Below are 22,577 nucleotides of genomic sequence, written 5' to 3' on the forward strand. Positions count from 1 at the left end.
CAGCAACAGCAGTTTGTGGAGTTTGAATCACAGGGTGGATAATTGATCTGTCGATCTGATCAAAACTAATCAGGTCGTTTGATGAATGTTTCAATTTTCTTTCACTGTACGTGCTGCTCTGCTGTTCCGTCTGTGCCCAGAGTGAGCTCTGCTCTCCAAGAGTGTTGTGCAAAAAATAAACAGTATATATATTCTAACAGCGCTCCTAATGAACAGTCCAGCTCCAAAATAGAAAATCAAAACGTGGCGGCAGATGTTGTCATCATGGCTGGTTAAAATTAATGTTTGGGAAACCCTGCATTAAAATTCATTGGTTGATTTTATTTTGTATTATTAATTTGAATCTGGAAACTAACTCAAATAAAGGTTATAAAGTAAAACGTACAATATTTCTAGCTGAGACAGTGTGAAGTAAAAGTATAAAGAAGTAGAAAATGTAAATACTCACATGAAGTACAAGTACCTCAAAATATCACTTAAGTACAGTACTTGAGTAAATGTACTCTTTTACTTTACATCACTGATTTTTATTTTTTTTTTTTTATTTCTCCTCCCTCTCCTCTGTCCTCTGTCCTGTTCCTCTCTTCCCTCTGTCTCGTCTTGCAGGTGTATGGTGCACTGACCCTGCCTGCGAAAGGCGAGGAGTCAGAGGACCAGGGCCATGATTGGCTCTCCTGGCCCTGGTGGGCGTGCCTTAGTGCCATGGCCGAGGGTGTGGCAGTGGGTCCTGGCTGCTTCTCTGGTTGCCATAATAACCTTGACGCTGCCAGGAAGTAGCCAGGCCTGCCCGCCACGGTGCGAGTGCTCGGCTCAGCTGAGGTCAGTGTCGTGTCAGCGGCGGCGGCTCACCAACATCCCAGAGGGCATCCCCACAGAGACACAACTTCTGGACCTCAGCAAGAACCGGCTCCGTTGGGTGCAGTCAGGTGACCTGGCGCCTTACCCGCGGCTGGAGGAAGTGGACCTCAGTGAGAATCTCATCGCCACTTTAGAGCCCAATGCCTTCGCCACCCTCCAGAGTCTTAAAGTGCTGAAGTTAAGAGGAAACCAGCTGAAGTTAGTGCCCATGGGGGCTTTTGCTAAGCTGGGAAATCTGACCAGCCTCGACCTGAGCGAGAACAAGATGGTGATTTTACTCGACTACACCTTTCAGGACCTGAGGAGTCTGAAACATTTGGAGGTGGGAGACAACGACCTGGTTTATATCTCCCACAAGGTAAACTCTCCAACATCTGGTCTGTATGTTCACTGAGAACTGGATGGAAGAAAATTATTTTTTTAAATAAGAAAAAGGAAAAAAAGATGTAAATCTGATCCAAGACAGTTACACTCTCATAGTGATAGTAGTGAAATGTACTCTGTCATTCTCAATAAGAAGTAATGCCAAGCAGCTATTTGTCAGCCTCAGTGCCAGTGCAATGCCTGCGTTGGCTCAAAAATATGTAGTTCAACATTTAGTGAAATGGGCTCATTTGTTTTCTTGCCAAGGCTTAGATAAGAGGATCCGTATCTCTCTAATGTCTGTATATGGATATATGAAGTTATATATATGAAGTACAGCCAGCAGCTAGTTAGCTTAGCAAAGACTGAAAACATTTTTTTTAATCTATTTATCTAAATGTCGTTGTGGTTTTATGAAAGCTGGTGTGCGAGGCTAGTGTCTGTTTCTTGTTCGGGTGCAGTGACTTTCTGGAGTCTCTGCTGTTTGCCTGGCAGCCTCACGCCAACAGCAGCACTCATGGTAGACAGATTTTCGTAGCTTTTGGTAGCGCAAAGCTAATTACCTGACCTCAGACAGAGTTGTTATCTTGTTAAACTCCATTTCCATCTTAAGTCTTATGTTGTGTCCACTCTAACTGATTTCCGTGGCGGAGCGAGAATAAGTTGTCCCTAACCAATCATTCAAAGTCATTTTAAGTCCACACTGATACATAGCCATGACAACATAACTGTTTTGTCAGGGTTTTAAGAGTTAAAAAAGTATGTTTTTAAATTTAAAAAAAAAAAAAGCTGTGATATCGTGCAATATTGAAAAGAAATGTCAACTGAGAACAGCTTTGATAGCAGCGTCTGTCATGTCTCTAGTGCCTATCATTGTTTATGTGCTCATTACTGGTTTTGGTGCACCGCTTGATAGTGTTTGACCACAGCCTCAGACCATGTCGAGTCCCCCTGCGGCACTCATTGGTCATTTAAATTTTAACATAGAAACTGCTGTTTCATGTCATAACATCAAGCAGATTCCAAGGCCTGGATCCTGGCAACCAGGCTAGCTGTTTCCCCTTATTTCGTATCTTATATGCGAAACTAACTAACCAACTCCTGGCTTTAGTTGTATATTTAAAGAGACAGTTCAATTTTTAAAATGTATTGTTTTGGCACTTTGAGCAGCACAAGCCGAGTGCCATCTAGTTTCATTTTATTGGAGAAAAGGCAGACATCTCTACAGCCAATATCTCCAACACTGCAGCTCACACCAAAACAATCTAGGTTAAGAGATGGCACTACAGGTAAGAGGAAAAATAAGTAGGTTTGATTTTAGGGTGAACTGTCCCTTTAAACTTTGAACTATTACTTTAACAAAAGAAAGTAAATAAAACTATAGCTTTAGCAATAGACACACATATATATGTTTATTTTTTAACAAGTATTTGCTCATGTCATTACAATGAATCTTTCAGTTTGTCTGTTTTTAAGTCAGTTTTTATTTCAGTTTCAGAAACACAATCATACACAGTTTTATGTTGTCTCCTCTGCATCCATGTGGTCCATAGATCATTTAACATAAATCTTTCGAAATTCAAGAAATTAGATTATAATAATTAGAATAAATTACAAAAAAACACACACTTCAGCTCAAAAACAGAGATGTAAATCAGAAAGAAAAAAAATGTGGATGACAGGTAGGAAAGGAAGTTGGGAAGACAATGCTGCGTGTTATATTCAAACTGTGTTGGAAATATTATCTGTTTTTTTAATGTCAAAATTGATCATTCACTGCTATCCATCACAAATATATGCAAAATAATTCTCCTTTCAGATTTTAAAGCCTGTTATCTTCCTGATTTCCAGGCATTCTCAGGGCTGCTGGGGCTGGAGGATCTCACAATAGAGCGCTGCAACCTGACATCCATCTCCGGCCAGACACTGTCGTACCTCCGCAGCCTGGTCACCCTTCGCCTCCGTCACCTTAGCATCATTGCCCTGGAGGACCAGAACTTCCGCAAGCTCTCCAACCTTCGGGGCCTTGACATCGATCACTGGCCGTACCTGGAGTACATCTCCCCTCTTAGTTTCCAGGGCCTGGACCTCCACTGGCTCTCCATCACCAACACCAACATCACCTCCGTCCCCTCTGCCTCCTTCAAGAACCTGGTGCACCTCACCCACCTCAACCTGTCCTACAACCCCATCACCACACTAGAGCCCTGGGCCTTCAAGGACCTGCTCAGGCTGAAGGAGCTCATCATGGTAAGCACAGGGTTGATGACAGTGGAGCTCCATGCCCTTGGAGGCCTTCGACAGATCCGGGTCCTCAACTTTTCCTCCAACGACCTGCAAACTCTGGAAGAGGGCTCCTTCCACTCTGTCAACAGTCTGGAGACCCTCAGAGTGGATGGGAACCCCCTGATGTGTGACTGCCGTCTGTTGTGGATCCTGCAAAGACGCAAGACCCTCAACTTTGACGGCAGAGTGCCGGTGTGTGCGGGGCCGGTGGAGGTGCAAGGGGTCAGTCTCAGCACCTTCACCGATTCTGCACTCTTCGACCACTTTACATGCCAGAAACCTAAGATACGCAACCGTAAGCTGCAGCAGGTAATGAAGATGTTTACATTTAGGTTTTTTTTTTATAGTAAAATATTGATAAATACCCATTGTTTCATTGATGCAGTTACTGTTTCTGCTTCTACAAGCACAAAAAGTATTTTCTGCCTGATTTTGTTTGTATACACTCTGCTCTGTTTTTCTGACTCTCCTGCACTTATTAGTCCGTGCACTCCTTTCCTCCACCTCCCACAGGTAATCGCTCGTGAGGGCCAACCGGTGAGTTTTTTGTGTCGAGCTGAAGGAGAACCTGCGCCTGCTATTGTCTGGATTTCCCCACAGCGCAGACGGATCACAGCCAAGAGTTCAGGGCGTATTACGGTTCTCCCCAGTGGCACACTGGAGATCCGCTATGCCCAGCTTACTGACAGCGGAACATACATCTGCATCGCCAGTAATGCCGGAGGCAATGACACCTACTTCGCCACACTCACAGTGCGTGGCCAGCCGCTAGATGCCGCCTCAGCCTTCTTTCTCAACCGCTCACTGTACAGTGGCGAGTTCTTCAACGACACAAATCTGAACAGCACACGCGTTTTCCTCAAGTTCACCTTGGACCTGACCACCATCTTGGTCTCCACAGCAATGGGTTGCATCACCTTCCTGGGGGTGGTCCTCTTCTGTTTCCTGCTGTTGTTCGTGTGGAGCCGGGGACGTGGCCAACGCAAGAACAACTTCACAGTGGAGTACTCCTTCCGGAAATCCGAACCCGCCACCGGCGGCTCCTCGGGAGGGACCAGGAAGTTCAACATGAAGATGATATGAAACAACGCAGCCAGGGGTCCCTCGGGGGAGGCATGAGCACGTCCCAAAAACGTGTTTGACACACGCAAACACACACAGCCACTGACTCGCAAAGAAGCGTGAAAGCACAATATAAGTTCCCGTCTATGGCTCCATTCAAAATTGAGCACCCACATCAAAATGGGAGCCATGACTCGATTTGGTTTGTGAATGAAATCAAAACGACCCTGATCTCTCGGCCTCACAGTGGTTTTATTCACTTGTGGTGAAAAACATGTTTGAATGAACTAAAGTATTAATAGATTTGAAAGAGCTATTTGTCATTCATGCTTGATAAGAATAATAAGAGTTAAGAAATATAATAGATAAGTTTTGGAAATTGGCATGATTACTGACCTGTGGGAAAGAGGTAGCCCAGTCTCTCTGTTACATTAATGAGGTCATGAAAAAGATTTCATTTAAATTTCCCTTTACTGTCTTCTGTGCAGTCTGGAACTTTAAAGAAATGTGATGCAGGGAGACCTGGCTACCGTCCGTTTAAAGAATCTGTAGCTATGCTCGTCTAAAGTCTGCCGTGTTAAGAGTCATGCATGCAGAGATGCAGCTGAGAGTTAAGTTGTAAGTTCAAACCACTGAATAAAACACATTGTTTTGAAAAACAGTTTGAATACATTTTTCTACAACAGCCCCCTTTATCTATTCTGACCACGGCTGAACAGTGAGGAGGGTTCTTCATCAACATCCAAAGCTGTACAATGCGATCTGATAATAACACCCAACGAGAAACAAATGGATTCGAACAAAAGATTTGGCCTTTTTCTTCTTTGTGAGATTGTGCGACAATGTTAGCTGTGTGAGTTTGGGACGAGCGCACTGGCCAAGAGCTGGCGTGGCTGCCCGTGGCCCGGAGGGTTTGGTTAGGAAGTCAAGCCCACCGGACGCGGGCAGCCACAGTAACCACAGCAACCAACACAATAGAGAGCAACGGGGGCTGGGGCTGGTGGCCGCAGAAGAGTCGCTGCGTAGAAGGTGAGGGGGAAAAGAAAGAGGTCCCTACATCACAAGCCCTGTTCATGCTCTTTCATCCACAGGAGAGGGTCGACCTGCCGGCCTCCGCCCTCCGTCCCCGCCCCTCTGCTGTGTTGGTGAACGCCTGACCTTCCCAGAGCTGCCAGGGGGGAGCAGCCCGGAGAGTTGGGTCATACTCAGAGGCAGACAGAGGACACGAGGTCTTTACATAAACACACACACATTCCTGTACACATAGCGACACATGCATAACACCTTTTCTCAGGAAAAGAGAACTAGCCTACAGAGTGAGTGCAACCACACATACTGTTAAAATATAACATTCCAGCAATACTGTACGTAGAGCCATAAAGCCAAAATTCATTCTCTAAGAGAAAAGTGGTGTAAATGTTTGAGTGAAGAAACAAAGCCATAGTATGTGTAGGTTGTTTTGTTTTATACTGTAGAGTAGCGTGTGCATGATTCAGCTATATAATAATAGTAATTACTGCTACTGCCATCTTACAAACTGGTGTGATGATCACAAGACCATCTGCTGTCGCTGGGCTTGCATAAAGTTGCACCCCATAACACACACACGTACACACATACACACACGTACACACACGTGTTAAATCCTCATCAAGGTTACTTGGACTGATAGGAACAACAATCACAGTTGCACATGAATAAATATACAAATTGACTGACTGCTCTCCCTCTGTCTCTGAGACGGTCGGTGTGCGAATGTCTCTGCCCCCCTAGCCCAGTGCATCCCCCCGTCCTCACCCCAACCCCCCACCACCACACACCCCCACTGGGTCCTCCTTTGGGAGGGGTCCCTGGCTGGAGACCGAGGATTAAAAATGTAAATGAAGTCGTGTTAACCCTACCCACGCCATGTGCATAGTGTCGTGGAGAGTAGTACTGTGGTTTTAAAAACAACAAAAAAAAACAAGAAAAAACTTTATTTGAAGTGTTCTGTTGAATCTTGTTTGTCCTCCATTTTAATTTCCTCAGTTGTTGTTGTTCTCCGTGACCTTTTGGCTGTTTACCGTTTTAAAGTTCCCCCGTCCTCTGTGTGGGGCCGCCCTGTTCTCAACACCTGATTAAGTTCCCCAAAAACTAGACAGTGCATGTGGCCTTTTGTATCTCAGTGTGCATATCAACCGGAACCAGGCAGAGAAATATTCTGATGAAGAAACGGAGCAGTGGTTCTTAAAATTAGTGTCACATGTTAAACTGAAGATGCTGTGAGAGGCTAAACACAAACAAAAAGGGAAAAAACATAAGTAAGCGACACGAAATTATATACATTTTTAGTGAATAGATTTACTTCTTCTGGAGTCGATGCACCAGCTCTTTATAAAGTAGCCTGGTCAGAAGTGTTTTTGTTTAACTACAGCTTTACTCATCACGAAAACCCTAAAATAGATTGGTTGGACCACACAAACTATTTATTATTAGATTAGTTGTAAAATTGTTCGGATTTACTTACAGTAACTGCCAAGTGTTACTATTGCATAGATAACCACACCAGCCGACAAAACTAATGCCAGCTTGTTAATATACGACCCATTCACAGTAAGAGTAAAAGAGGTCGACATATCTGATCCAAATTCTTTCTAATTTTAATGTAAACTGGGAACTTTTTACTTTATATCCCATAGATTCAGAGGTGTGGACTCGAATCACATGACTCAGACTTTAGTCAGACTCAAGGTCTAAATTTGATTATCATAGACTCGACTTTACAAAATAAAAATTAAAAATGAAAAAAACAAAAAAAACATGATTGCACTTTAACACCAAAGACTTTTTTACTTTACTTGGAATTGAGACTTTTGACTTGAAAATACTTGATACCTTCCCCAAAGTCCAGAGATGATTAAGTATGTTATTTAAAAGTGTGCCACAAATCAATTAATTTCCCTTTATTTCCCAATTCAGTAATGTTAGCATGAATCATTCCCAGCAAGTCGACATGTAATTCCCCAGATGATTGACTTTGTTTCAACAAATCCAACAGAAAATCAAGCAGAAGGAGAGAACCACAGACCTTATGTTACATTACCAATCACTGGTTAGAGATTTTTCTTACCAAGGTTAATTTCATTCATATACAAAAACTGTGTGGTGGTAGACACCGACAGAGGCACGTCAACTTCCAACAAACTTGTTAAATCAAATAAATATAATTGTAGCACTCGTGAATTTTTGTAAATGTATCTTAGAATTTCTCTGGAGTTAAAATGGCATTACTTTTAGTGAAGGGAGCATTGTGACTTGTCTAAGACTCAAAAGTCAAAGTTTAGGACTTGGGACTTGACTAAGGACTTGAAAGTTTTGACTTTGGGACCCCACATCTGCTCAAGTTACAAACATTCTGCTAATAATGTGACATTAGGATAATCAAATATTTTGGATAATCAAAATATTGAAAATCATTTCTAGGTATGCTGAAATTTAACAAAATGAACCTACTTTTACAAAAGGACTAAAAGGTCTACAGGACAGTTAAAGGTCCAGTGTGAAGGATTTAGTGACATCTAGCGGTAAAGTTGCAGATTGCATGTCGGAGAACTATGTGGCCAAATCTAGAGCCAGTGTGTGGTTTACTGTTCACGACGTCTACAGAAAAAACACGGTTTACTCTGTAGAAGAGAATTCTAAGGTAACGAAAACACAACGCCTCTTATTTCCAGGTGATTATAAACTAATGAAAACATTGCTGTGGATGCTATATATAATTTCCACCAACAGACGCCCCTAAGTCATACACACTGGACCTTAAAGATTAATATATTGTTTGGCATTTTGAAACTAGCTGGTAATTAAAAAAATGTATACAGGACACATAAACCTACTGAGGAAGCGCAGGTGCTGTTAAACTCATTGTCGTGTGCAATATGTGAGGAGGACTGCACAGCACAGCATTTTTAGGGGTCATATTGTTAAAAAAAAAAAAAAAAAAAGTTGGGAACCACTGGCCTAAAGCACCTGACTACAACACTGTATGAAGACAAGTTTATGCTTTGGACATAATTTGCCCCAGGTGAGAGAGAACCTCAAAGTCTCCAAACTTTTGCAAAATAAATCCTGCAAACTCCATTTCCGTCCCCAGTGAGGGATGATGAAACCACGGCTTCTGTGTCAGGATGAATAACTCAACAGCTGTTAAAGATTCATGAGGCCGAATGAGAATAGATGAGCAAATTGGCCTGGTTTTCTTTTTTTTTTTTTTTTCCTTTAACAGTGTCAACGGCCATTTCTGTGTTGAGATCAGGACGTTGCCTTCACGGACGTCTCCTTTCCCTGAGCCGACCCTTTTGTGTTTCCATTCCCCGGTATTTCTCAGTGGAAATTAGGTTTTAGAAGACAGTGAGAATGTCTGTAGTGATTGTCGATGGTGTTCTTGTGCAAACATCAATCACAAACGTAAGCGTAGACGAGGGTGTGTTTTCGTTTTATTATCTTCTTCTCCTTCTCCTCCTCTTTGCCATCCTCCTCCCCTCTTCCTGTCTTCTTAACATATCCGTCCCTCGTTGTCCCTGTTCACAGTATTAGGCTGGATTATGGTTGTGTGGTAGTAGACACGTGTTCTGTGTGGTCGGTGTTGTCGTGTTATGATTTGTTGCTCCCCGTGATGCCATCGAACACGGAGCAACGATTGGATCAGAGGAGACAAAAGATGAAAGGGGTGACCCAGGTTCCCTAAAAAAAAAAAAACAAAAAAACAAAAACATTGGTTCCCATTTCACTCCCTTCTCATTCCTGAAAAACCATTTCTGGAACTTTCCCCGCTCTTCTCAGTGCCGCTCTGGGATCTTTCTCTGGCTATGAAAACCCATGGACTGTACTGTATGTATTTTCTCTGATGATATCTTGTCACACTTTAAATATAAATGTAGAAAGGGGTGGTTGGGTTGTTTTAATACCGTGACTATGAGCCTACACTCACTTTCTGCCTGCTGTGGTTCACTGAGTCATTTTGTCAAGGAAGCAGCTCATTCATTGAAAACACTTTCATGTTGGTCAGGGTTAAAAACAAGCGTCTATTCAAGCCCCGCGAGTCCTTGAATGCTTTCCTGTCCCCTCCAGCTCCAGTGTACTGCCAGAGACCCATTATCAAAGGCTTTAGAAATATGTAAAACATTTTAATTGTTAGAGACTTTGCCAAACAATTGTTCAGCAGCTCTGTCATTTTTTTTACGGTGCAAGTACACACAGTTTTGCAGCCAAGCCATCGCCTCAGTCTGGCTGACAGCCTCTCTGTGTTTGTAGATACCAGTGGAGCTTGATTCATCTTCTCTATCGTGATACTTGAGAAAGTAGGCTGAGAGATCCCCCCGCTCCCTCCTCTGGTTCGCCCTTGCCTGGGGTTGATGTACTGTAGTCTAGACGCCCCATTTACAACAGCAGCAGCAGCAGCAGCACCAACCATTCCTCTCGCTGCTCGCTGGGGACCTCTTCAAAGACGCAAACCAAAACAAGACAAACCCTAATCATCGCGGCATCACCAGCCAAGTCAAAATAATTCTTTATTATTTTTATTATTATTATTTTGTAAAATTATTTTCATTCTATTACTCAATTTTAAGACCAGCCCTATTTGCTATTCTCTCAGTATTTGTCCAAAAGAACTGCATTTTTACGTGCATTTCTGTGGTTTCCTGTCATTTCTGACTCCATATTAGCTCTAAATGAATCCATCTCCTACCCCAGATCCTCCAGCTGCTGTTTCGATTGGATTAGACTTGAGTTGAATTATCAGAGCTGAGAGGAGCAGTAATGGGATGACGGAGAAGTGAGCTCGACTGATTGGGTGATTACTTGCCTTATTAGTCCCATTTCCATAACAGACCTCGCAGAGCAGTGTCTCACGCAACGGCTGAAGGCTGAATTCATGTCGTCATTTCAGCTTTTTTCATAGATAGAATTATTACATATGGCTCCTTGATTAGGACAACGGTAATGCAAAGCAGTCGTTGTTAACTGGCATTCAGGTATAATGTGGCGGAGCATTGCTGAAGGATTGTTAAAAGCACCTTGAACAGATAACTGCTTCATCTTAACCTTGACCAGACTATTGTGACTGCCCCCCTTTCTATGTGGCAATACTGACCCCACGTGGTCAATGTGAGAAACAGCAACAAATGGGACCATACTGCCGACACTCAGTATTATTATGTGGTGGGGAAGATAAAGCAACAGCTCTGGGTCTCATACAGTGAAACGCTAAAAAGAGCATATTGACTGTTAGCTTCTGAAGTCAGTGCTTTACTGATTTTTTTCCTATAGCCATAGCGTGACCTCCTTTTGACTGTGGGTGTCTGGGGGCTTTGTTTGCCCTCAGCCACCTTGTGAGGGAGTTATGAGGAGAGGTCTCCATCTGATCAAAAGAAGCAGTTCTGACCTGGTTTGCTGGGATTCAGTCTGTAGATTAGAGAAATACTTTCTGACGCCCTCTCCGCCAGTCAAATAATAACAAACCATTTTAAAAAGTCGAAGCATCGTTCTTTCTCTGTATTTGACTGAGAGCTTATTGGCGAAACGTTCCGTTCCTCACAATTGAGAAAAACAAAAATCTTTCTTGTGGTCTTAGCAGGTTTAATCTATGCATGCCTTTTGTACACAGTGATTGGTCTTGCCAAACTCTCACCTACGCTTGTACGGAGAGCTATGGGTGCCATTGTTACTGGCCATGGGACTGGTTGAAACTTACTGAAAGAGCATGTGGGAGCATTAAAGGGGATCTATTATGCTCATTTTCAGGTTCAGATTTTTTTATTCAAGATTTCTACTAGAACATGTTTACATGCTTTAATGGTCATAAAACACTTTATTTTCCTCCTACTGTCTGTGCTGGAACATCTGTATTCACCCTCTGTCCAAAGAGCTTAATTTAGCACGTCTGATTAAGCCACCTCTCCGAAAAAGCCCAGTCTGCTCTGATTGGTCAGCATTTCCTGAAACTGTATTTCGACATCTCTGCATTGTCATAGCAGTCGATAAATGACTGTAAGAAAAGCGGCACATTTTACTGTGATCAGGGAGAAAATTAACAATCCAGCTAAGGCTTCATGTGTCCTGGACATTAGCATGTAGCTTAATGTACATTAGCGCCGTACTTGTAGCCAAAGAATGACTGTAACCTAGAACAGCAGCACTTTTCTACCAAGAAAAATCACAAATAAAAGCTTAGAAATATAACCAGACAAGTTCCAAAATTTACCACATTGGCCATCAGGTTAACATGTTGTTCTGATTTAACGTGTTCGTAGCTAAATGCACATTTGCATTGTACTTTCAGCGGGGAAACGACTGTAATGAATAATAGCTCCAAGTTTTAATGAAAAAAATTACCAATAAAAGCTATTAAATACAACCAGACATATTCAGGTTGAAGACATCAGTAACCAAGACTACCGTCTCCCCTTATGTTAGCATGAAGCTCTGATTATATTAGCAGTGTAGGCTACATGTAGCAGAATGACTGTAATGGAGATTAGCGGCACTTTCCACTGTGAAAAATAATCAAAAAATGCTTTTAAACACAACTCGACATGTTCCAGCAGGAATATGATCCAAAGTCAGGGAGAAGATTAGATGTTTTTTCTGATGTTAGCATGTGGCTACATTTAACAGTATACTCGCAGCTGTGACTGTAAAAGAGAATAGCAGCACTTTTGACCGTGGAAAATCACTAATGGAGGCATATTATCTGAACCAGACATGTTCCAGCAGGAATATGGTCTGAAGTACAGGAGAAATTTACAATATTGTCAAACCATCATTCCACGTTTCCCTGACGTTTGCATGTAGCTTCATATTTACATCATGTAAACACTTGCAGTAGAGTGCCTGAAACCATATAAAGAGATCAGGCACATTATGGCGTCATACTTATCCAGACTAGAGGAAACTGGAGGTTTTTGCTCACGTGGATTACTTCTGAATATGTTTACTTCATTATTTGAAACTTTGGCCGCGTTTATTATGACGATCCGACATTGTAACACTATATATAAGACACAAAATACTAAAAAAAGCGTAATAGGTCCCCTTTAAAGTGATTTTAATGTGGTACAAATCAAAGCCAGTGGCGAATAATCACCTGCATTCATGAATATTTAAAGAAGCGTGCATCTTACAAAAGAATCATTTGTTTACTTGGGATGATTGTACTTTTACACATATCTATCCACACACAGAGGATGTGTAAGCTGTAGATAAAACGATTGATATTCCAAGCAGGATGGTGGGACTGATCAATGCTGTATGGGGATAGGATTATTAATGGCATACTTTCATTGATCTATCTTGAACCTTGCCACTCTCACAGAGTCCCTCTGGAGCAGGAGGAGGCGTACAGAGCTTTTACAGACCTGGTTGGCACTCATTCCTAGGTTTCCACATTAAGACGATTTTCCTCTTTTAAGAACGAGATGGTGCCAGATCTGGACTATTTTTTCTCTCCCAGGTCTGAGCCGATATAATGCTCTCTTACGTCTCCCTCTCTTCAGAGGAAGCTGTCATTATGTTATAGCTCTGTATTTGTTGGAGCCCTCTAATGGAAAATCTAGTTTATTTCCCAAATTTGGCTGGGCTGAACGTACTCCCTCCTCCCTCCTCTCTCTCTCTCTCTCTCTCGTCTCTCTCTGTATTCTTTCTCTGTCTCTCTATCAACTTGGCACCGACCTCGTTAAACATTTGAGAACATTTTTCATCGATCACACTAATTTTTTGCGCTAATGCACATTTGTTTCCTCTTGACATGGTCGTTACCAACTCCTGAAACCTAGGAATGGGTGCTGAGCGCTCCAATTAAATGCAGAGCTTACATAAAGATAAGTTGTTTAGCTTGTCAGAATGAATAATGTCATCTAATCCATCAATGAGGCATATGCTGTCTCATAATAGTTATACAGTCAGCACTAAATTTGGACTCTCATCCTCTCTTGCTGCCAGAACATCTGACTGTACCTGAATTATTTAAATTTTGCACCGGCGTTGAGTGGATCCTTGGATGTGAAGAACAAAAACTGTACATATTAGATCTATTAGCCATATCATGTCATCAAATCTGTAGACCTCCTTGCCATGTCTGACAGAGGAAAATGACTGTTGAACTGTAAATAGTGTAGGTATAGTAATATAGAGTTTAACTGCTGCTTCTTTTCTCCAGGGATCACCCATGTTTTGCTCAGTCCCATGGCTGCTTGGTCTCAAAGGGAAGGATGAGACAAAAATGTACTTGTCTATAAAACACATATAAGTTCTTTTTTTATTTCAATGTATGTTTTATATACTGTCTGTCTTGTAAATGAGCTCCTTTTTCGTCATAAAAGCATGATGTGACTCTGTCAAAAGTGTCCTGTGTGTCTCTTCTCGTTAGCGGCTCGTGTCTCCTGCTCCTTAAAACAGTAAAACACACACAAAAGCTACAACATAGCCAATATGACTGTCAGACATGTCTTTTACAAACCATGAGCATTAGTATATTGTTGATAACACTCTGGATGTTTTCTGGATTTTGCTCCTGTTCAGCCACAACTTTGGTTTCCAACTATTTTCTGTCACTTAGTATGCTGACGAGCCCCGGCTAAGTGACATATTTTGTGGATATATCATAATATATTTAGTGCAAAACAAAATAACAGTACAGCACAACTGATAAACTGTACAATTAACCAAAATAACAAATGCAATAATTATAGGAAGTTTGTTTAAAACAAGTGGTTTAGATGAATTCTTAATTAGATCAGTTCCTGAGAATATTGCATAAGAGATCAGAGTTTTCTAATATTTTGAAGATTTTTTTTCTCATGATTGTCTTTGTATTGTGATTTATTTTGTTTTGGTTTGTTTTACAATAATATATACTTATTGCTCTTTTTTATCAAGAAATTTAGCATTTTCTTCTCTTTGAGGCTTAGTCATTGTTTACTTTGGGGACCCCTAATGGGGGTTGGGAACCACAAGGTGGAAACCAGTGAGCTACAAGACCATCAGTGAGATCAGGTATTAATGTTTGGTGCAAGTATGAGACTCAAAGTGTTCAATATTAAATGCATAATTATAAAAATGAATGCACACAATATTTAAAGCTGCTCTAATCAATTTGGAGTTGATGGAGACCAAAAATGGAGCTGAAAGAGACAAAATATTTAGTTTATATTCACCAGGTGGACTTAAACACAGCTACAAATGAATGATAATGTTGCTCCATAACTACAGAATGAGTAGCTGTTTGATAACATGTTTTCCATACCTCCTTAAGAGGTAATTATATATCAGGTTTTTAGTTGTCCCCAAGTGGCCTTAAAACCAGTTTAACAGAGGCATGAAATTGGGAATTTTGTTGTTTAAACTTGGTTCATTATTACATTATTTCATCTAATTTCTTTAAACAAAACACATTTTTAGGCTGTCTTTTATGTAATTTCACCAATTTTGATTTAAATAAAGCGTTGTTCTAAATAGTGATTTGTTTGATAATGCTTGCTTTAAAGAAATAGTATTTGTGTATTGAAAGAAACAGCCGGTCACTTATGTGATTGGCTGTTGCTTCAGACTGAATGAACGGACAGCCAATCACATAACTGGCTCTACCTCGTTTGTCTTAATTGACACAGGCTTTGCCATGATAAGTAACACAGAGCTTTTCCACAGCAGACATTTACGTCATGACCTAATTCCACACCAGCTATGCTGGTTCAGTTTGGGTATGTAGTGTCTAGACCTAGAAAAGTGACAAAATAAGGTATCTGAAAGCAGACAGCAGGCATACCGAACACCATCTATTTTTGAGTCTGCTGTTGGTTCATTCTCCCTCAATGCAAAGCACAAAGGAAATGGAGGAGACGTTCACAGCTTAGATACATTGTGGGTAGTGAAACAGCTCCAAAACATATATAAACAAGTAAGTATTACAACGCTTTAATGGCTCATTGTGAAGTGGCTTTACTTCAGTTTGACGTCATTTAATTTCCTGTCAGTATGACAAGATATCATATATTGATATTTTTGGGTACTTACAGCCAAAACAGTATGATGCTTAGTGTTTAGTGAATAGTGTTAATAAGTATGTGTTGTGGATTTGGGACAAAGCTCTATAGGAGGAAAAGCACAGTTGTTACAACTCAATCAGTGGCTTTGCTCTGTCCCTACAGTGCGACATTTAACAAAGGGAGAGTAAAAGTAAACTGAATGGATTCACCCATTATTAGTTTTATCATTTAGCCTACATTTATGCATGTCCAAATATACAAACAAAAGTCAACAAAACACTTTTGTCTTACAAATTCTCTGCACAAGGCCTTACACCAAGGTAATGTCTCATCTTTTCTCTGGGAGGTTTTTAGAAACCTGCGGAAGTAAATACCTGAAAAAAGAAAACCTGCCAAAACCTTTCTATACAGAATATTTCTGCATAAACAGCACAGGTGCACTGCTTGTAAATGCATGTGACTGTTTATGCAGCGGTGTTTTCAATATTATGGTTTCAGTAGTCCCCTTTTTTCTTTCTTTTTTTCAATTCTTTGTTCACAGTGGGGGCATGTGACAAAAACAAAGTTTTCTTCACAAATTTAGCGAAACATAACAAGGTGAATAATTGATATTGATGAAGCACTCCTTTAAGTTAAGAATTAAGAACACTAGGTATTTTATGAGCAGATTCCACTCATATTTGACAACGAAATTACTACTTAGTCTTCAGGATTTAGTATTTCCTCAACCGAATTTATTTCCTGGAAGTGTGAAAAAGGCTTTGAAACAAGCTTTCAGAAATCTGATTAAAGCCTCTGAAAACTTGTTTTCCTGTAACAGCCTGACTAAAGGAAGGAGGTGTGTGGTGCATGTAGGAGACCCCAGTGTTTCTGAAATCCTGATCCTGACGCTGCAGACTTTCTGTGATAAGAAGGAAAAGAACAGTCCCATTTCACACCACCAGATGGCAACAGGGCTTCACGGTAAGAAACCATCACACAGAAAATGAAGTCATTTTGAAGCCAATTGCTCGTTTCTTTATTTGTTTTAGTCAAAACACACAATTTAACCGTACTGGTTTTCACTTGGTGTATTATTTGTTCCAGTAATTATTACTTGAGTCTCCCTCCACAGGCTAAAGGCAGACCAACGTGACTGACAGACTCTCTGTGTTACTGCGAGATGAAGTTCAGAAGAAAGGCTCTCTGGGTGACGACCGTGTGTGTGTGTGTGTGTGTGTGTGCGTGCAGGCATTTGATCAACATCTTCGATTAGATGTCCACTTAACAAGTCAGACCCCCAACACCACCACCACCTCCTCCATCACAGCCGGGGGAGGGTCCTGGGTGCCTCGGCCCCCACCGTAAAGGTCACTCTGAAGAGGTTAAAGGTGACCACACACACACACACATGCACATAAACACACACACTGTTTTTTTCTGAGAGCCATCCTTCCTCCTCTCCTCCCATTTCAACTGTCCAGTCATTTTCTCTGCCCTCCTCCATCGCTCTCTTTCTCTCTCCCTCCTTCTTCTTTTTTGTCTCTGCTCTATTTGAAATTGATTGTCTTCTACCATCACAAAGACACTTGGTTCTGATTGATTGATTGGTAAGGGAAGAGGGAGAGAACATCGACACTGGGGCTTCCAGAGCTCTGAGGAAAAAGCAAATGACGCCATTTTGATGCACTGGAAGAAACCTGTATTTCAGCTTCCTGGCTGTCTGTTTGTTTATGCTTCTCCTGACGCAGACAAACACCCAGGCCGATCGAATTTTAGATTAAATACGAATGAGCTGAAATACAGGAAGGAAATGAGAGAAACTCAAACGCACACTCACACCTCTGTGATGTGATGAAACAAAGGTCAGATACAGGTACAAACATGACGGCGTGGAGACTATTCCTGCACAAAAGGACAGGTTACAACAGGAGGAAAGACACACAGTGATGAAGCTGATACACATTCAAATACACATATTTTATACAAACAGCACATAAAAGACACAGAGCTAAAAATAAAGTACTTGGAAACCAAAAGCCAGTTGTTTTTTCCGTTTCTCCCCCTCTCCTCTACCTGTAGAGGTACAGTTCATCCTGCAGTTTATATACACTTATATAGTATCCATGCATAAAAGAATCGCTCGTCCCAACCCTAATGACAGAGGTGCTTTGGTTGGTTCTCTTTTTTTTAATATGGGAATCACTTTAACACACACAGGAGACAATCTTGAAACACAAATAAGCCAAAAAAAAGTGCTGCATAACAGAAATTAATATTCCTTCATGTGTCAATTTTCACCATGATCTTTACCCAGTTTTCTCATTTATGACTTTCTTTATACTTATAATCTTTTGATTTATTCCTTTCCTACTGCTACATCAACATCATCATCATCATTATATTATTATTATGTATTATCCTGCTTGTTTATTTATATCCTATATATGCTCTCAGTGTTTCCCTTAAAGGAATACTTCACCCCCCAAAAGACCATGTGTGTATCAAGTACTCATCTTGTGTTATGTTGCGTTTTCTTGCAAGCTTCCACAATGAACAAAGAATCGAAAAACCAAACCAGTGTCACTCCCAACTCATCATTCACAAACATTGGTCAGTGGCCCTTGACGTCAGACTCTGATGCACAGAGGCCCCCTTTAGTGAGGTATTGGAGGCACCATAGTATCAAGAGCAGGAAAGTCCACATAGGGGAGATGAGAGTGGATGGGTCAAACAAATGCAGGACTTTGCCCTAGGAGACTGCTGTTCATGTCACCTGTGAACCAAAAGTCAATTGGCTAATTTTAATAACAACGTTGTGTGTAGCGTACTATTTTGTGATTTGTATGTCATGTGATGTTCACTTGTCAACAAATGTACTCCTTTGAAGCCAAACCATGATGTATTTTCTAAACCTCATTATTTTGTTGCCTAAACCTAAGGAAGTAAACCTAAAAACAGTTTGTCAAAGTTGTTTTTACCCAAATTCTATCTTTATTTTAAAAAAGGCTCTAAAACTGATAGCTTAAAACTGAAGTTTATCTTTAAAATATGCAATGCATTTAACAAACTTAAATTGACATGCTTTCCCTAAATGCCAAAAACTGATGCAGCAGGGGTATCTAGTACGTAATATTTCTCAAAATATATAGCCACTGCCAAGTATAGTTATTTGACAAGTTAGGAGGGCGAATGTGAGGGAAAAATATAGAAAATTCTTTATGAATGAAAAGTCATAGGAGTCTCATTTAACAACTGCAAAACACCTTCACATAAACAGCACAGGTACGCTTCTTGCACGAAACGTTTTCGCATGAAACATAAACTTTGATGTGGTTTCGCCTTTTGTTCACACCGCAACCGTGTTTCGAATGCCTGAAAACTCAAACTTTTGAAATTAGGTTCAAGAATGTAATCTTTAGAAAATGCAACCATCACTGAACTAAACTGGCAATATGCAGATCCTGTGAGAACAATAACGTCATGTCTGCGCTTTGCACATGAGCATGTTGTTCTTCTATGGTGTATCTACTGTGTGTGTTAACTACAGGCCTGGCATGCATACTACAGTATTTTCTGTGGTTTTTGCAGATCCGTGTACATGAAGATTGTTCTCACAGTGTTATCATATGAACACAGATTTTTTTTTTATGCAAAGGGCAGACTTTCCCATTTTTAACAGGGCCGTTCTCATCTGAACGTGGCCTTAAACTGGAGAATTTTAGTGAAAATTCCCAATTAGTTTGGGAAGTACTTAGCATATGACTGGATAATTGAGACTTATACTGCACCAGTTGTGTGATGGTTCACATACGGATGTTTTGATATTGTTCTGCTGTTGTGAAATACGGACTCATATGACTTCAATTCATCCAGAATTTTCTCAATTGTTGAATTCTTCATTCATCATGGAGGCATGAAAGAAAAATTTTCTTCTCATATTCAACATTGGGTTAGTAATTGATATGCAAATCATTTTGGGAGGGTGAAGCATTTCTTTAACTCCAAAAAGGACAATGTGCAAACCCACAAATAATAAATTAACCAACTCAAAAAGATGTCAAACCATAAGACAGCTTATACTGCACACGCTCCTTTAGATAAATAAAATAAAATAAAAAACAAAACAATCATTTTGCTGTGACTTTTAACGTCACTCTCATTGCTAAACATTGTCATTATTGTTTCACTACGTTAACCTTTACAATAAAGATTTGAGGTATATCAAGATGAATTGTCTACACATGCCTGCCTCGTTGTGATGCTACCCTGGACGGAGGGACCAGCGAAGAGGGTTTGGATGGGCGGGGGGCATCATGTGTCTTTGAGTCAAAGGGTCTCATCATTTCTGTACTGACTGATCACTGGTTGGTTGTTACAAAGTTTAAGTTTTAGATGCAAGCCAATGAGAGAGCGGGATCAGAGGGCTTTGTAAACAATCAGATACACACACACACCTACACTCGGATTACAAATTACACAAAAATATCTCTGGTGGGAGTGTGTGTGCATGCGCGTATCATGGAGAGGACTCGGCGAGACAACATTGTCTCGCCAGCATGTAAAAACATATAAAACAAAACGGTGGTGGTAAACAATCTTTTTCCCCTCATTGTGTGAAAAAGTGCTCTTTAAATTCAAACAAAAGTTTTTTTCCTTTTTATGTGATGAGGACCTCCTCCAGTGTTGCTCCCCCTTCACCCAGTGTGTGCCCCCCTTCACTTCAAACACTGTGTGTGTTTATGTTTGTGTGTGCAGAGCAGTCCGACCCCTGGTTGAAGGAAAAAGGCACTCAACTCTTCCCACATGACTAACACCTCCGTGTGTTTGTCATGCAGCACGACTGCTTTGTGGCGGTGTGTATGTGCACTCAGGCCCTACTTACACCTGGCATTAATATGCATCTGCGCTGATCCGACCCCAAGTAGACAGCGCTAAATACAATTGTGAATGACCACCAAGACGCATTGTGATCCAATCACTAAAAGCACTTGCTGAGGTGTTCGGGAACACATTTGACCACATATCTTTTGTAGTGTAAACGCTAATGCATCCTTATGCATTCCCGACAATGACTTTGTCATCCATGCGAGATGTGGTGTTTTTTTTGGTGACAGCACAGCAACACTCTTTAAGTTGCCCATTTCTGAACACACTGAATGAGGTGTTGCATGACCGTCCTTTGTTTTGCTCAGTAGAAATCGACGTGTTTAATTCTGCTCACAGTGCTATCTCCAGCAACGCTTCGCTAACACGACTCACGACATACAGACCGACCTCTATTTTAGGTTGTTGTTTGCGCAAAGCTAATTGTGTGTTATGATTTTGTCATGATACCGTTTGCTCTCATTAATTTGACTTACTTTCTCCTATTTTTGACAGTTTTTATTTGATCATGCCTTTGTTTTATTTTATCACCTTGTGAAGCACTTTGGTCGACTTGTCATTTTTAAATGTGCTCTATAAATAAATCTGACATGACTTGACACAACTTGACTTGACTTGGGCAGACTCTGAGACAATGGGCCCCTGGGCACAGACATGCAAAAGGCCCCACCACCTCTCCTACATGGCGTAAGAAACACACTTTGTGTGGTATTTCCTCTTTTTTTTTGGTCGTTTTGTGTCATTGTGGTTGTTTTGCCCCTTTTGTAGTCATCTTATGTCCCTTTGTAGTTCCTTTGCATTTCTTCTTGGTCTTTTTATGCCATTTTTGGTCGTCACTTTGTAGTCATTTTGTGTTAATATGAGTGATGTTTTGCAAGCGACAGCCAGGGGAGGCCCCCGACATTTTGGGCCCCTGTGCCTGGTAGACCCATTCAGTAATTCATTCATGACTAGAGAGCATGCTACTGAGCATGCTAGTGAGCAGATTGCAAGAGAGTGAACATAATAACTAAGCGTGGAGCCCCTTTCACGTCTTAGCGTGTATGACGTAAATCTGAACACAAGTGATCAGCTGGAAACACATGATAGACACAGGTGTGAATGGTGATGTGTCTCCACTGGGGTTGGGTACTGAAACCCACTGCCATTATGACACCAGTTCCTATACGACCAGTATGCACCGGACTACAAAACACAGATTTTGGTGCCTGATTGTGCGAGTAGTGATGCAGAGAGTGACTGCGAGCGAGAGAGAGAGCATGTGTGTCCCGGTGATGGTGACAGTGAAGCTGCAGCACCAGAGCAGAGAGTATGAAGTTGAACGTAGCACTGCAGTGTGTGAATCTCCACTGTCCACTTGTGCTTGGATCAGCAAAGCGCATGTTAACACCAGGTGTAAACAGACTCTTAGAAGCATGTCTGCATGTGTGTGTTTTCATGTGTGTGTAGTGTTTGCATGTGTGTGCACGTCCCTGGTCCAGCGTGAACACGGCAGGCTTGAAGTATCTTTGGTATTGATGGCTGTGTCACAGTCCAGTCTATTCTGTGAGGTAGCCACACACACGCACAACTGTTTCCGTCGCTAACTCTTTGGGTCTGAGCTTCAAATATCTGCACTGAAAAGCTACAGGTTTCCCCTCCCAGAACCCAAAAACTATGGAGGAATGTCACTTAATTATTTCCTTCCAGTCTGATGATGGGCCTCTGATGCTCCTGCTGCGCCCTCCTGTCTGCGTCTCCTCTCTAATATGATTATCTCCCGCTAGAAGATGCTACACAACAAGTGGCTTTGCCCACAAAAAGAAATTTAAAAAGACACAAAGAAATGATGCGGTTCTCATGGTAACCAAAAAACACCATCAGCAGAGGGATGCAGTGACAATCCAGTTCAAAGGGCTCAAAGTTCAGAGATCACTGAAGAGGTCCTTCCACCACGTATTCACAAATATGCACAGTTTGTCATTTGTGGTATTCCTTCCCGTCTGTGCATAGGATCAGTCTACGTTGATTCTTCTTTTTTTTCATCTTTAAGTTTTTACATTTTGTCGACAAGGTGCTTCTTTACATATAGTTTCAGCACAACATAGCACAATAGTCACGAGAGAGAAACCATGTGTCTAT

The 22,577-nt window shown here is 41.2% G+C and overlaps 1 protein-coding gene across 1 annotated transcript; it reads left to right on the top strand.

Moving 5' to 3' along the window:
* The first annotated feature begins 661 nt into the window (after positions 1 to 661).
* Positions 662 to 4,805, top strand: LOC121951798 (leucine-rich repeat and immunoglobulin-like domain-containing nogo receptor-interacting protein 3). Its single transcript, XM_042498278.1, has 3 exons — positions 662 to 1,216; positions 3,073 to 3,816; positions 4,021 to 4,805. The coding sequence occupies exons 1-3, from the start codon at positions 662 to 664 to the stop codon at positions 4,588 to 4,590; spliced, it is 1,869 nt and encodes a 622-aa protein (XP_042354212.1). The 3' UTR covers positions 4,591 to 4,805.
* Positions 4,806 to 22,577: the final 17,772 nt, after the last annotated feature.

The sequence above is a fragment of the Plectropomus leopardus genome, chromosome 12, assembly GCF_008729295.1.
Source record: "Plectropomus leopardus isolate mb chromosome 12, YSFRI_Pleo_2.0, whole genome shotgun sequence".
In the NCBI taxonomy this organism is placed as follows: Eukaryota; Metazoa; Chordata; class Actinopteri; order Perciformes; family Serranidae; genus Plectropomus; species Plectropomus leopardus.